At 48.7% G+C, this 16484-nt stretch overlaps 1 protein-coding gene across 5 annotated transcripts in view; it reads right to left on the bottom strand.

Annotated features, from left to right (window-relative positions):
- The window catches only part of ZFYVE27 (zinc finger FYVE-type containing 27), a 145949-nt gene that overhangs the window by 79730 nt on the left and 49735 nt on the right, over positions 1-16484 (bottom strand). For 3 of the 5 annotated variants that reach the window (XM_089659622.1, XM_089659620.1, XM_089659621.1), the window contains exons 7-8: positions 9028-9170; positions 5712-5756 (exon numbers count right to left, since the gene is read on the bottom strand). In XM_089659622.1, the coding sequence (XP_089515748.1) occupies positions 5712-5756; positions 9028-9170 (188 nt within the window). The remainder of the gene's footprint in view (positions 1-5711; positions 5757-9027; positions 9171-16484) is intronic. The other 2 variants (XM_089659623.1, XM_089659624.1) reach the window with 1 other exon arrangement.

Genomic DNA, 16484 nt, shown 5'->3' with positions numbered 1-16484 from the left:
CAGGAGACAAGAGCATGGAGGAGATTCCTGGAGACAGGCAATTCCTCTAGGAGAGCTGGACAGGCCGTAGAAGGTCCTTAACCCATCAGCAGGACCGGTATCTGCTCCTTTGTGGAGGGAGGAACAGGATGAGCCCTGCCAGAGCCCTACAAAATGACCTCCAGCAGGCCACTGGTGTGAATGTCTCTGACCAAACAATCAGAAACAGACTTCATGAGGGGGGCCTGAGGGCCCGACGTCCTCTAGTAGGCCCTGTGCTCACTGCCCGGCACCATAGATCTGGATTGGCATTGGCCACTGAACCCCAGAATTGGCAGGTCCACCACTGGCACCCTGTGATTTTCACAGATGAGAGCAGGTTCCCCCTGAGCACATGTGACAGACGTGAAAGGGTCTGGAGAAGCCGTGGAGAACATTCTGCTGCCTGTAACATGGTTCAGTATGACCGTTGTGGTGGTGGGTCAGTGATGGTCTGGGGAGGCATATCCATGGAGGGACACACAGACCTCTACAGGACAGACAATGGCACCCTGACTGCCATTAGGTATGGGGATGAAATCCTTGAACCCATTGTCAGACCCTACGCTGGTGCAGTGGGTCCTGGGTTCCTCCTGGTACAGCGGGTCCTGGGTTCCTCCTGGTGCAGAGGGTCCTGGGTTCCTCCTGGTGCAGAGGGTCCTGGGTTCCTCCTGGTGCAGCGGGTCCTGGGTTCCTCCTGGTGCAGCGGGTCCTGGGTTCCTCCTGGTGCAGCGGGTCCTGGGTTCCTCCTGGTGCAGCGGGTCCTGGGTTCCTCCTGGTGCAGCGAGTCCAGGGTTCCTCCTGGTGTAGCGAGTCCAGGGTTCCTCCTGGTGCAGCAGATCGTGGGTTCCTCCTGATAAACAATTTAGTATATCTCTTCCATATTTGTAAATAATTGTGTGATACCTTCGTAGAACAGTGCCCCATCATTGGTGTCAGTGGGAGGAATAGTGCCCCATCATTGGTGTCAGTGGGAGGAATAGTGCCCCATCATTGGTGTCAGTGGGAGGAATTGTGCTCCATCATTGGTATCAGTGGGAGGAATAGTCCCACATCATTGGTGTCATTGGGAAAAACAATGCCCTATCATTGGGAAAAACAGTGCCCCATCATTGGTGTCAGAGGCATAAGTGCCTTATGACTGGTGTCAGTAGGAGGAATAGTGCCGTCATTGGGAGGAATAGTGCCCCATCATTGGTGTCAGTAGGAGAAATAGTGCACCTTCAGTGGTGTCAGTGGGAGGAATAGTGCCCCTTCACTGGTGTCAGTAGGAGGATAATTGCCCCATCATTGGTATCAGTGGGAGGAATAGTGTCCCATCATTGGTGTCATTGGGAGGAACAGTGCCCCATCATTGGTGTCAGTGGGAGGAATAGTGCCCCATCACTGGTGTCAGTGGGAGGAGTAGTGCCCCATCACTGGTGTCAGTAGGAGGAGTAGTGTCCCATCACTGGTGTCAGTAGGAGGAGTAGTGTCCCATCACTGGTGTCAGTAGGAGGAGTAGTGCTCCATGATTGGTGTCAGTGGGAGGAGTAGTGCCCCATCATTGGTATCAGTGGGAGGAATAGTGCCCCATCACTGGTGTCAGTAGGAGGAGTAGTGTCCCATCATTGGTGTCAGTGGGAGGAATTGTGTCCCATTATTGGTGTCAGTGGGAGGAATAGTGCCCCATCATTGGTGTCAGTGGGAGGAATAGTGCCCCATCATTGGTGTCAGTAGGAGTAGTGTCCCATCACTGGTGTCAGTAGGAGGAATTGTGTCCCATTATTGGTGTCAGTGGGAGGAATAGTGCCCCTTCACTGTGGGAGGAATAGTGCCTCTTCACCGGTGTCAGTGGGAGAAATAGCGCCCCTTCACTGGTGTCAGTGGGAGGAATAGCGCCCCTTCACTGGTGTCAGTGGGAGGAATAGTGCCCCATCATTGGTGTCCAGAGGAATAGTGCCCCATCATTGGTGTCAGTGGGAGGAATAGTGTCCCATCATTGGTATCAGTGGGAGGAATAGTGTCCCATCATTGGTGTCAGTGGGAGGAATAGTGCCCCATCATTGGTGTCTGTGGGAGGAATAGTGCCCCATCATTGGTGTCTGTGGGAGGAATATTGCCCCATCATTGGTGTCAGTGGGAGGAAAAGTGCCCCATCATTGGTATCAGTGGGAGGAATAGTGCCCCATCACTGGTGTCAGTAGGAGGAGTAGTGCCCCATCACTGGTGTCAGTAGGATGAATAGTGCCCCATCACTGGTGTCAGTAGGAGGAGTAGTGCCCCATCACTGGTGTCAGTAGGATGAATAGTGCCCCATCATTGGTGTCAGTGGGAGGAATAGTGCCCCATCATTGGTGTCAGTGGGAGGAATAGTGCCCCATCATTGGTGTCAGTGGGAGGAATAGTGCCCCATCATTGGTGTCAGTGGGAGGAATAGTGCCCCATCATTGGTGTCAGTAGGAGTAGTGTCCCATCACTGGTGTCAGTAGGAGGAATTGTGTCCAATTATTGGTGTCAGTAATGATTCTCCACCAATAAAATAATATTTCTGTCTATGTTGCGGTTTGAAATTTACTGTCACTTCCTGTCTGGTAAAACTGTGGTCACCGGGACAGGATGTAGGGGGAAACCTCACTAGGTTCTCATGTCAATGGACAAACACAATGAACTTCTGTCATTGGCTGGAGATGCTGCAGCGATCGCTCACAATTCATCGGAGGGGCGGCTGACCTGCATCGGCTGCTTTCGGCTTCCCATAGACTTCTATAGGGAGAGAAGCAATTCTGAAAGGAGCAAAATCCTGAGGATGAAACCCCGTTACGCACAAACCACCCCGCAGGGGCTCTGATCGCCTCTCACTCTACGACAAAAAAAGATAAAAGCTTTGGCTGGACAAACTTTTTGCAATATAAAAAAAATAATCGCCTACTTCGCTTGCAAACATTTGCAGGATTGGAGTTGCTGATCATATAAAGTATTTTCACTGACGGAAAAGGTTTTGTGGAAGTTGGTCCGGAACATCGGAAACTTTTAACTAGACCCATGAAAATGGCGCGGCGAAGGCGTCTGCCGCGTTGTAAACATCTCGAATACTTTCCCGGTGAATGTGCCGGAGGTTCTGCCGATCGACCGAAGACGACTTTCACCGTCAAAGGTTTGCTATCCAAATCAGAGGTTAAAGTGATACCAAACACACACACTGGAGCTTCCAGTTTTCCATTCTCCCCCCTCCGTAATCACAGCGCCTTGAAAGTCTTCACCCCCCTTGAAATGTTCCCCATGTTGTCGTGTGACAACCAGATCCATCAATGTATTTCTCAGGATTGGATGTGATGGACCGACACAAAGGGGCACATAATTGTGAAGTGGAAGGAAAATGAGAAATGGTTTTCAAAATTGTTTACAAATAAATCTGTGAAAAGTGTGGCAGCATTTGTATTCAGCCTCCTTTACTCTGATACCCATAACTAAAATCTAGTGGAACCAATTGCCTTCCTTTAGTAAATAGAGTCCCCCTGTGTGTCATGTGATCTCAGGATAAATTCAGCTGTTCTGTGAAGCCCTCAGAGGTTTGTTAGAGAACGCTAGTGAACAAACAGCATCATGAAGGCCAAGGAACACACCAGACAGGTCAGGGATAAAGTTGTGGAGAAGTGTAAAGCAGGGTTAGGTTATAAAATGATCTCCCAAGCTTTGACCATCTTACGGAGCACTGTGTTCAATCCATCATCTGAACATGGGAAGAGTACGACACAACTGCCAACCTACCAAGACATGGCCTTCCACCTAAACTGACCAGCCGGGCAAGGAGAGCATTCATCAGAGAAGCAGCCAAGAGGCTCATGGGAACTCTGGAGGAGCTGCAGAGATCACAGCTCAGGTGGGAGAATCTGTCCTCAGGATAACTATTAGTCCTGCACTCCACAAATCTGCCCTTTATGGAAGAGTGACAAGAAGGAAGCCAATGTTGGAGGAAAGCCATAAGAAGTCCCGTTTGCAGTTTGTGAGACGCCATGTGGGGGGCACAGCAAACATGTGGAAGAAGGGGCTCTGGTCAGAGGAGACCAAAATTGAACTTTTTGGTTTGAAACGCTATGTGTGGGGGAAAACTAACACTGCTCATCCCCCTGAACACACCATCCCCACCGTGAAACATGGTGGTGGCAGCATCATGTGGTGGGGATGCTTTTCTTCAGCAGGGACAGGGAAGCAGGTCTGAGTTGATGGGAAGATGGATGGAGCCAAATACAGGGCAATCTTAGAAGGAAACCTGTTAGAGTCTGCAGAAGACTTGAGACCGGGGAGGAGGTTCCCCTTCCAGCAGGACAACGACCCGAAACATCCAGCCAGAGCTACAATGGAATGGTTCAGATCAAAGCATCTTCATGGGTTAGAATGGACCAATCACAGTCCAGACCCAAATCCAATGGAGAATCTCTGGCCAGACCTGAAAATTGCTGTTCCCAGACGCCCTCCATCCAATCTGACAGCTTGAGGGATTCTGCAAAGAAGAACGGGCAGAAATGTCCCTCTCTAGATGTGCAAAGAGACATCCCCAAAAAGACTTGCAGCTGGAATGGCAGCCAAAGGGGGTCCTACAAAGTATTGACTCCGGGGGGCCGAATACAAATGCCGCCACACTTTTCATGGATTTATTGTCACAAATGTTGGAAACCATTTCTCATTTACCTTCCACTTCACAATTATGTGCCACTTTGTGTCGGTCCATCACATCCAATCCCGATAGATACATTGTAACATGACAACATGGGGGGGGGGATACATTGTAACATGACAACATGGGGGGAATACATTGTAACATTACAACATGGGGGGAGGGGAATGCATTGTAACATGACAACGTGGGGGGGATACATTGTAACGTGACAACGTGGGGGGGATACATTGTAACATGACAACGTGGGGGGGGGGGATGCATTGTAACATGACAACGTGGGGGGGATACATTGTAACATGACAACATGGGGGGGATACATTGTAACATTACAACATGGGGGGGATACATTGTAACATTACAACGTGGGGGGGATACATTGTAACATAACAACACGGGGGGAGGGGAATGCATTGTAACATGACAACGTGGGGGGGATACATTGTAACATGACAACGTGGGGGGGATACATTGTAACATGACATGGGGAGGGGAATGCATTGTAACATGACAACATGGGGGGGGGAATACATTGTAACATGACAACATGGGGGGGGATACATTGTAACATGACAACATGGGGGGGGATACATTGTAACATGACAACGTGGGGGGGATACATTGTAACATGACATGGGGGGGGGAATACATTGTAACATGACAACATGGGGGGGGGGAATACATTGTAACATGACAACATGGGGGGGGATACATTGTAACATGACAACATGGGGGGGGATACATTGTAACATGACAACATGGGGGGGGATACATTGTAACATGACAACATGGGGGGAGGGGAATGCATTGTAACATGACAACGTGGGGGGGATACATTGTAACATGACAACATGGTGCGCTCTTTTGGACATGGGGCGCTCCTTTTCTACCTTTGGTGGGCAGACTCCATGTGGCTGTCGTATCTCGGGGGATGCACACCGGAGCCGCTTTATCGGTTTACATTTTTATTCTAGGACTGTTGGAAGCATAAATGAATCCCGTTTTTGTGAATTGAGAAACAATTGTGAAATCCTACCAGTTTATGGCTTGTAAACTCTGAGCTGTCCGAGCAGGAGGAGAACTGAGGAGACAGGAAAAGGAGGAGGAAACAGAACGAGGCATTAAAGAAGGAGAAAAGTTTTTTTTTTCTGTTTTTTTTTTAAAAAGGAACAGCGAGGAAATCGGCCAGAGAGAAGAATTCACACATAATACAGCAAACAAAGATAGAAAAACAGGAGAAACTGAATGACTGTTATGCAAAAAAAAAAATATATATACTTTTTCCAAAAACACAATTCATCATGAAAATAAACAAAGCGATATCTGGGGCCGCGAAGGGACGGCCGGGCTGGGATCCAAGCGAGGACGGAGAGCGCCGGCTTTGCCAGGCTGTGACTGATTTAGGAGACTCTGTCCAGCCTCGGTGCAGGAACACAACTCTGTGGGATCCCAGGATCTCCATCCAACCTACCAGATGGGGCAGTCGACTCATTCCTCACCGGGGACAGAGTTTGTCTTCTTGTCCGCGGAGTATTGGCGGAATGTGCAGAACGAGGCCGACGTTACATGAAATGTAGAATAACCAATCGGCAGATGCGAAGAAATCCAGAGGATCAGAAGGAAGGGTGAACTTTTTTTATGTTCGATATAATGAAGGGCACTTTTTTTAGTCCTTCGTCTGTTTTCATCGAAGGAGAAGAGACCTTGGGGGTCGATTTACTAACATCTGGTGCAGGTCTGCATAGTAACCAATCAGCTTCCAGGTTTTATGGCCAAAGCTTAACCACTTCCCGTCTGGCCGCTGTATATGAAACAGCCAGATGGTGGCGGTGCAGGGGCGGGTTGACGTTCATAAACGGCGCCTGCCATTTTGGACTGTGCGCACTCCCCGGAAGCACGCAGCACCGCAATCCGGTGCCCGCTGTGTCCTCCGGACACAGTGGAACTCCGATTGTCCTACAGGACCTGTGTGCGAGGTCCCGATCATGTGATCACTGATTGGCCAATCAGTGATCACATGCAGAGTAGTAAGCAACATATCACTTCCTGACATCATTGCTTACTACGTGTGAAATCCGTGAATGATCACAGAGGTCACATGGTACAGGGCTATTCACAACAGCCTTGTACCATGCGACAAGCGGTGACCAATCACAGCTCACACAGTAGTTCTCAATGGCTGCAGGAATGCAGCCAGAGAGAAAGAGAAATGATTGCTTTTACAGCCTTTATGGGTGTAAAAGGAATCCGTGTAAAAAAAAAAAAAAAAAAAAAAATCTTCATCACCCCCAAGTAGTACAGTGTCACCATGGTGACACTACTGCTAGGGTAACAGTATGTTAAAAAAAAAAAAAAAAGAATATAAAAAAAAAAGAAAATGTAAAAAAAATTTTTTAAATATTATAATTTTTGGTTATAAACTAATTTGGGTTTTTTTTTTACTAAAACGATAACTGAATACATTTTGGCCGAATTTATGATGAAATATTACTTATTTGCAAAATTTTATAAGAAAAACACTTTTTCAAAATTATTGGACTTTTTCATTTATAGAGCAAAAAAAATAAAAACTCCCAGCGGTGAATAAATCCCACCAAAATAAAGTTTTATCTGTCTCAAAAAATGCTAAAAATGTCATCTGGGTACAGTGTTGCATGACCGCGCAATTGTCATTCAGAGTGTGATAGCGCTGAAAGCTGAAAATTGGCCTGGGGGGGAGTGTCCGGTATGGAAGGGGGGGTGAAAGCGTCCCGACTGGAAGGGGGGGTGAAAGCGTCCCGACTGGAAGGGGGGGGAAAGCGTCCCGACTGGAAGGGGGGGGGAAAGCGTCCCGACTGGAAGGGGGGGGGAAAGCGTCCCGACTGGAAGGGGGGGGGAAAGCGTCCCGACTGGAAGGGGGGGGAAGCGTCCCGACTGGAAGGGGGGGAAAGTGTCCAGACTGGAAGTGGTTAAGGCTGGCCATACATTATACAATTTTCTGTCCAATTTCCTTTAGATTTACCTTCACCTATGTGAATCCACCTGATTGGATACAATTGAAAGTGTTGTTTGGTTTGACCTCCTATTATATGGTAATTGGTAAATCTAAACCAAAAATCTCAAAAACATTGTATAGTGTATGGCCAGGCTAAATGAGCAAGCTGACGTTAGAGCCGATTGGCTGCTGTGCACAGCTGCACCAGATTCTGAGGGCTCCAAGTTTAGTTACCCCTGGTTCACATATCGGCATTTTTTAACGCGTTTTGCGGGAATGCAGCGCATGCCATTTCACATCATGGATCACGTTCACATCTGTGCGGTCTTTGTGGGCACGGGACTTCTTTTCCCGTTGCGGTTTGCGTCTTTTGGACAATAGACTTCAATGGAACCGCATCTAAAACGCAAGTGCTGCGTTTTGCATGCATTTTTATTGCTTTTTAGACGCATTTTTAACATGCTTCACTAAGACCTTCCTTAATTAAAATTAAAAATGAAAAAAAGCACCAAAACAATGCAAAAACGCATCGAAAACGCATTAAAAATGCGAGTAAAAAATTGCAAAACACACCACGAAAAGCACAGCAGAAACGGATCAAACGGATAGGGTAAGGGTCTGTTCACAGGGTGCGAAACGCTTGCTCAGCGGGGGTGGGGGGGTAATCTCTCCACTGATCCTCGCCAAGCAAGCGGATGACAGGCCTGTGTCTACTCATAGAGCCGCTCGCTATCCTCAATGGGAAGGGGGGGGGGGGTGTTGGGGGTGTCGGATGAAAGTGGACTGCCTGTCCATTTCCATCCGACCCGATCCCCATTCGTCCCTTTTTGGAGGAGCGGATTTCGGTGGGTATAAAAGGGCACGTGTCCGTTTACACCCGCCGCTCCATAGAGCAGAATGGAGGTTCCGATCGGGTTCGCCTGAACAACGAGCCCAATCGGAACGTCCATCTGAAAGAGCCCTAAATCTCCCCCAATGTATGATCAGCCGAACAGAATAGATCTGCTTGCAGGAGGTTTCAGCATCTGACGAAACGCGCAGACAATATGTTCCACTGCTTCTGGGTTGGGTCCTATTATGGACCATCTCTGCTACAGAAGGATTTCCATCTACCCAACACTCAGCCTATTATTATCGGGTTTGTAAACCCTTCCGTATCCCCAGTGAAGTGTCCAGCCTCAGGTGATGCACAGAAATGAAACAAATCCTCCTACATAAGTTGTACCTGTTTATCTGCTTTCAGGTTTAGATAGATTCGTTGGCTAGGGATGGGGGCTGGTGAGGTTTTTCGTTTCGTTGAGAGCCCCGGTCTCAGAATATCGTATATTATATCATTGTCACGATTCAGTAACAAATATAATCCTCAGATGCTACTTACTTCTGGACTGGTTGGGACAGGAGGTGTGGGAGTCCGCTCCACAACGGAAATGTGTTCAGCCTCTTGGGTTACTTGGGATGGTTCAAGCGGTGGCGGCTCACTGACACTTTTTTGCTGTAGAGACGCCCGGCATTCTGCTACCACTATAAAAGCAAGACAAATAGGCAACTTTATTCACCACACATGGAACATAATGAAAACTTTGCTGAAGGAAAGAAACGGGAGATGGAAGGAATGGAGGGGCAAGAGGAGCTAAGAGGATGAGAGGAAGGAAGGGGGAAAGAGGAGCTAAGCGGATGAGAGGAAGGAAGGGGGAAAGAGGAGCTAAGAGGATGAGAGGAAGGAAGGGGGAAAGAGGAGCTAAGAGGATGAGAGGAAGGAAGGGGGAAAGAGGAGCTAAGAGGATGAGAGGAAAGAAGGGGGGAGAGGAGCTAAGAGGATGAGAGGAAGGAAGGGGGAAAGAGGAGCTAAGAGGATGAGAGGAAAGAAGGGGGGAGAGGAGCTAAGAGGATGAGAGGAAGGAAGGGGGCAGAGGAGATAAGTGAATGAGAGGAAGGAAGGGGGCAGAGGAGCTAAGTGAATGAGAGGGATGAAGGGGGCAGAGGAGCTAAGAGGATCAGAGGAAGGAAGGGGGCAGAGGAGCTAAGAGGATGAGAGGAAGGAAGGGGGAAGAAGAGCTAAGAGGATGAGAGGGATGAAGGGGGAAGAGAAGCTATGAGGATGAGAGGGATGAATAGGGAAGAGGAGCTAAGAAGATGAGAGGAAGGAAGGGGGAAGAGGAGCTAAGAGGATGAGAGGAAGGAAGGGGGAAGACGAGCAAAGAGGATGAAAGGACTGAAGGGGGAAGAGGAGCCAAGAGGAGAGGAAAAAAGGGGGAAGAGGAGCCAAGAGGAGAGGAAAAAAGGGGGAAGAGGAGCCAAGATGAGAGGAAGGAAGCGGGAAAAGGAGCCAAGATGAGAGGAAGGAAGGGAGAAGAGGAGCCAAGATGAGAGGAATGGAGGGAGAAGAGGAGCCAAGATGAGAGGAATGGAGGGAGAAGAGGAGCCAAGATGAGAGGAATGGAGGGAGAAGAGGAGCCAAGAGGAGAGGAAGGAAGGGGGAAGAGGAGCCAAGATGAGAGGAAGGAAGGGTGAAGAGGAGCCAAGATGAGAGGAATGGAGGGGGAAGAGGAGCCAAGATGAGGGAAAGGAAGAGGGAAGCTTAGGGGTTGGGAGGAATGGAGATGGAAAAGGAGCTGTACAAATCGGTTCGCGGCAGATCCAGAACAACTTTCTAGCATTGTGTTAGCTGATGTAGAAGGCAAATAGCAAAGTGCAACAACCCTGAGCAGCCACTCCAATCCAGATCACATCTGACTTTAGTGAAGTCGATTCTGATTGCATTTTGCACAAAATCATTGCAATTCTTCCCCGAAGATCACGGAGTGTCACGTTTCACCTATATATTTTGAAGGAGACCCCGGTAAATCCTCCTATAATAACGGAGACAGCACAGGCAAGAGTGCATTTTAATAAATCTTTTACATCTTTCCCCTCCCCCTCCTAATAGATGATCTAGAGGATTGTGTTCTTTTCTTCGAGATGACCTTGTACGTGACCTTTTTAAATACTATTATTATTCATGCGAGGGGAAGAGGAATGTGCCTACCAGGCAATATTTTAGATTGCTCCCCGTCCAGGGCATAAGCCCCGCCCACTCCCCACTGCGCTCAGTATATTACCGCCTGACGCAGGAATGACACCTCCTGCAAATCACAGACAGACTAGACTGCACAGGGAGGACAGAATGGAGTGCGCAGCTCAGGGATTCTCGATGAATTGAGAACAGTAGTAATAGCATGCTGGCTTTATTTAGGTATATTGCTTCTTTATGAAGACCGTCTTTTCAGTCCAGAGTTTTATCACATCTCTACTTTATGGACGCTTTTTATTATTTGTTACAGACTCATCATTTTTTTTTCCCCCCAAACACTATGCCCATCTAGACCAGCCATTCTCAAGCAGGGTCCTACCAGGAGGTTGCTAGAGGTTCCTTGAGCTGTGGCCGCTTGACCTCCTCTTTGAGGGTGCCTGCATATTTTCGGGATCATCGGCATGCCATCAGTTTTTTTGGGTTTTTTTTTAGCCATCTGTATGTGTGAAGATAGGTAAAACCGAGCTATTACCTCCCTAATCATCCACAGCTTGCAGGGACGGGCTTCCAGCTAGGAAGTTCTCGGTTAACCTCCAATCTTCAAGCAATAAATAAGGAAAGCTGGCGCTCCAGTGCAACAGCTATAATCAAAGGCTCTTTATTAAAGTTCGTGTGGTACAGTCATGGAAAAGACCAACGTGTTTCAACCATCAGGCCTTAATCATGACTAAGGCCTGACAGGTGAAATGCGTTCGCTTCTTACATGATTGTACCACAGGAACTTTAATAAAGAGCATTTGATTATAGCTGTTGCACTGGAGCGCCAGCTTTTCTTATGTATTATCTGAATGGATGGCATTCTTCTCCCTGACCCCCAATGTAAGGGACATTCATCCCACTGACCACCAATGTAAGGGACATTCTTCCCACTGACCACCAATGTAAGGGACATTCTTCCCACTGACCACCAATGTAAGGGACATTCTTCCCACTGACCCCCAATGTAAGGGACATTCATCCCACTGACCACCAATGTAAGGGACATTCATCTCACTGACCACCAATGTAAGGGACATTCATCCCACTGACCACCAATGTAAGGGACATTCATCCCACTGACCACCAATGTAAGGGACATTCTTCCCACTGACCCCCAATGTAAGGGACATTCATCTCACTGACCACCAATGTAAGGGACATTCATCCCACTGACCACCAATGTAAGGGACATTCTTCCCACTGATCCCCAATGTAAGGGACATTCTTCCCACTGACCCCCAATGTAAGGGACATTCTTCCCACTGACCACCAATGTAAGGGGCATTCATCCCACTGACCCCCAATGTAAGGGACATTCTTCACACTGACCACCAATGTAAGGGACATTCTTCACACTGACCCCCCAATGTAAGGGACATTCTTCACACTGACCCCCCAATGTAAGGGACATTCTTCCCACTGACCCCCAATGTAAGGGACATTCTTCCCACTGACCCCCAATGTAAGGGACATTCTTCCCACTGATCACCAATGTAAGGAACACTCTTCCCACTGACCCCCAATGTAAGGGACATTCATCCCACTGACCCCCAATGTAAGGGGCATTCTTCCCACTGACCACCAATGTAAGGGGCATTCATCCCACTGACCCCCAATGTAAGGGACATTCTTCACACTGACCCCCAATGTAAGGGACATTCTTCCCACTGACCCCCAATGTAAGGGACATTCTTCCCACTGACCCCCAATGTAAGGGACATTCTTCCCACTGATCACCAATGTAAGGAACACTCTTCCCACTGACCCCCAATGTAAGGGACATTCTTCCCACTGATCACCAATGTAAGGAACACTCTTCCCACTGACCCCCAATGTAAGGGACATTCTTCCCACTGACCACCAATGTAAGGAGCATTCTTCCCACTGACCCCCAATGTAAGGAGCATTCTTCCCACTGACCCACCAATGTAAGGGACATTCTTTCCACTGACCACCAATGTAAGGGACATTCTTCCCACTGACCCCCAATGTAAGGGACATTCTTCCCACTGACCACCAATGTAAGGGACATTCTTCCCACTGACCACCAATGTAAGGGACATTCTTCCCACTGACCCCCAATGTAAGGGACATTCTTCCCACTGACCCACCAATGTAAGGGACATTCTTCCCACTGACCACCAATGTAAGGGACATTCTTCCCACTGACCACCAATGTAAGGGACATTCCTCCCACTGATCACCAATGTAAGGGACATTCTTCCCACTGATCCCCAATGTAAGGGACATTCTTCCCACTGATCACCAATGTAAGGGACATTCTTCCCACTGACCCCCAATGTAAGGGACCTTCTTCCCACTGACCCCCCAATGTAAGGGACCTTCTTCCCACTGATCACCAATGTAAGGGACCTTCTTCCCACTGACCTCCAATGTAAGGGACCTTCTTCCCACTGATCACCAATGTAAGGGACCTTCTTCCCACTGACCCCCAATGTAAGGGACATTCTTCCCACTGACCCCCAATGTAAGGGACATTCTTCCCACTGACCCCCAATGTAAGGGACATTCTTCCCACTGACCCCCCAAAGTAAAGGGACATTCTTCCCAATGATCACCAATGTAAGGAACATTCTTCCCAATGATCACCAATGTAAGGGACATTCTTCCCACTGACCCCCAATGTAAGGAACATTCTTCCCACTGACCACCAATGTAAGGGACATTCTTCCCACTGACCACCAATGTAAGGGACATTCTTCCCACTGATCACCAATGTAAGGAAAATTCTTCCCACTGACCCCCAATGTAAGTACAATTCTTCCCACTGATCACCAATGTAAGGGACATTCTTCCCACTGACCCCCAGTGTAAGGAACATTCTTCCCACTGACCCCAATGTAAGGGACATTCCTCCCACTGACCCCCAATATAAGGAAAATTCTTCCCACTGATCACCAATGTAAGGAAAATTCTTCCCACTGACCACCAATGTAAGGAACATTCTTCCCACTGACCACCAATGTAAGGGACATTCTTCTCACTGACCCCCAATGTAAGGGACATTCTTCTCACTGACCCCCAATGTAAGGGACATTCTTCTCACTGACCCCCAATGTAAGGGACATTCTTCCCACTGACCCCCAATGTAACTCCTCTTCCCCCTCCATTACTTTCATCCCCTTAGCACCTCTCTGCCCTCCATTCCTCCCATCCCCTTAGCTCCTCTCCCCCCTATTTTCCTCCCGACCCCTTTATTCCACTTCCCCCTCCACTTCTCCCGTCCCCTTAGCTCCTCTTCCCTCTCCATTTCTCCCATCCCCTTAGTTCCTCTCCCTCCCCCATGCCTCCCAACCCCTAAGCTCATCTCCCCACTCCATTCTTCCCATCCTCTAAGCTCCTCTTCGCCCTCCATTCCTTTCATCCCCTAACCTTCTCTCCCCACTCTACACTTCCAATCCTCTAACCACATCTCTCCACTCCATTCCCCCCATCCTCAAAGCTCCTCTTCTCCCTCCATTCCTCCCATCCCCGTAGGCTCTTCTCCTCCCTCCATTCTTCCCATCCGCTAAGTTCCTCTTCCTCTTCCATTCCTCCCATCCCCTAAGTTTCTCTCCTCCCTCCATTCCTCCCATCGCCTAAGCTCCTCTCCCCCCTTCATTCCTCCCATCCCCTAGGCTCCTCTCCCCCCTTCATTCCTCCCATCCCCTAAGCTCCTCTCCCCCCTTCATTCCTCCCACCCCCTAAGCTCCTCTCCCCCCTTCATTCCTCCCACCCCCTAAGCTCCTCTCCCCCCTTCATTCCTCCCACCCCCTAAGCTCCTCTCCCCCCTCCATTCCTCCCATCCCCTAAGCTCCTCTCCCCCCTCCATTCCTCCCATCCCCTAAGCTCCTCTCCCCCCTTCATTCCTCCCATCCCCTAAGCTCCTCTCCCCCCTTCATTCCTCCCATCCCCTAGGCTCCTCTCCCCCCTCCATTCCTCCCATCCCCTAAGCTCCTCTCCCCCCTCCATTCCTCCCATCCCCTAGGCTCCTCTCCCCCCTCCATTCCACCCATCCCCTAGGCTCCTCTCCCCCCTTCATTCCTCCCATCCCCTAAGCTCCTCTTCCCCCCTCCATTCCTCCCATCCTCTAAGCTCCTCTCCCCCCTTCATTCCTCCCATCCCCTAGGCTCCTCTCCCCCCTCCATTCCTCCCATCCCCTAAGCTCCTCTCCCCCATTCATTCCTCTCATCCCCTAAGCTCCTCTCCCCCCTTCATTCCTCTCATCCCCTAAGCTCCTCCCCCCCTCCATTCCTCCTACCCTCTTACCTACTTATTGATGAATGAAAACATTTTTTAAATCTGTTCAAGTTTAAACCACATGTGCCGAATATTATTGAAACAAATATGCCAGTAAATAAATCAGAATCAAAGGTTTTGTTTAAATTAACTGTAAACAATTCTGACACAAAAAAAAGAATAATTGGAATTATCTTGACTAGAGAAGTAGTAATGCCGCCTGCAGTGAACCCGCGGCCCGAACATTCCCAAGCGGAGACTTCCATTATACGCTTTACACCTCCAGATTCATTAACATAAATGTCAGATTTATTTTGTTGTGCAATCTGGAAGGCCAGGAGAGTCTTCATTTGCGATTTTCCATAGACGCTGCGTCTAGCCTGCTGGTTGGTTAGTAGATCTGGCCTGTTTTCCTATTGGCTATTGAGCTCACACATTAAAAAAAACAAACCAAAACACATCAGTGGTTTAGCGTGGTTCCTGTCGGGAGTTTTTACAATACCATGGCTGTACCTCTGTTGAATATTTACTTGTATTCTCTCCCTGTGAGGCGGGTATCAAGCTGTAAAGACCTCCTACCCAAGTTCATGGCTGATAATAGACACAAAAAAACTCTACAACATGCGGTCAGGATCACATGAGACATAAAGGAGGATCTGGGATCCGCAGCAATGGGCTCTGGGCTTGTGTTGGATATATGCAGCTTGCCTTCAGGTGCATTCAGCTTGTACCTTAGGACAGCTGGACTGTTACAGCTCTGAAGCACTAGGTCAGGGGTGTCAAACAGGCGCCCCCCAGCTGCTGCAAAACTACAAGTCCCATCATGCCTCTGCCTTTGGGAGTCATGCTTGTAACTGTTAGTCTTGCAATGCCTCATGGGACTCAGATACAGTTTAGTTCTGCTTTAAAGGCAAGCAGGCAAAATGGCCGCCTCGCGCAGTTGTAAAGCACATTGGCAGCAAGCGCCGACACTTCCTTTAAATCCATTTCATAAAATGGTTTAAATAAATCCCCACTTAAGAATTATATTTTTTTTTGTATATTCTGTGTTGTGCAATTGATCTGAATCCAACATTCGGCTCTGCCAACAGCCATTCAAGAAATTGGCAAACAATCTAACATTCTTCAGCGTTCTTATCTCTTTTCTAAATTTGTACAAAAGATAAACATGACTCCGACTTCAAAATATCTTCATATCTGGCTTTACTAAATCAGAACGACATATTGAAGACCGGAGCCCACCTTGTGTCGGCCTATCGGTGGGGTTCATTTCCCTACCAATATTGAAGACTGGAGCCCACCTTGTGTCGGCCTGTCGGTGGGGTTCATTTCCCTACCGGTATTGAAGAGCGGAGCCCACCTTGTGTCGGCCTGTCGGTGGGGTTCATTTCCCTACCGGTATTGAAGAGCGGAGCCCACCTTGTGTCGGCCTATCGGTGGGGTTCATTTCCTTACCAATATTGAAGACTGGAGCCCACCTTCTGTCGGCGGGGTTCATTTCCCTACCAGTATTGAAGAGCGGAGCCCACCTTGTGTCGGCCTATCGG

Source organism: Staurois parvus, unplaced genomic scaffold (genome assembly GCF_062004578.1).
Source record: "Staurois parvus isolate SC_StPar_1 unplaced genomic scaffold, SC_StPar_1.0 ptg001175l, whole genome shotgun sequence".
NCBI classification, from domain to species: domain Eukaryota; kingdom Metazoa; phylum Chordata; class Amphibia; order Anura; family Ranidae; genus Staurois; species Staurois parvus.
The sequence above is the reverse complement of the archived record's forward strand: the minus strand, read 5'-3'. Positions and strand labels throughout refer to the sequence as shown.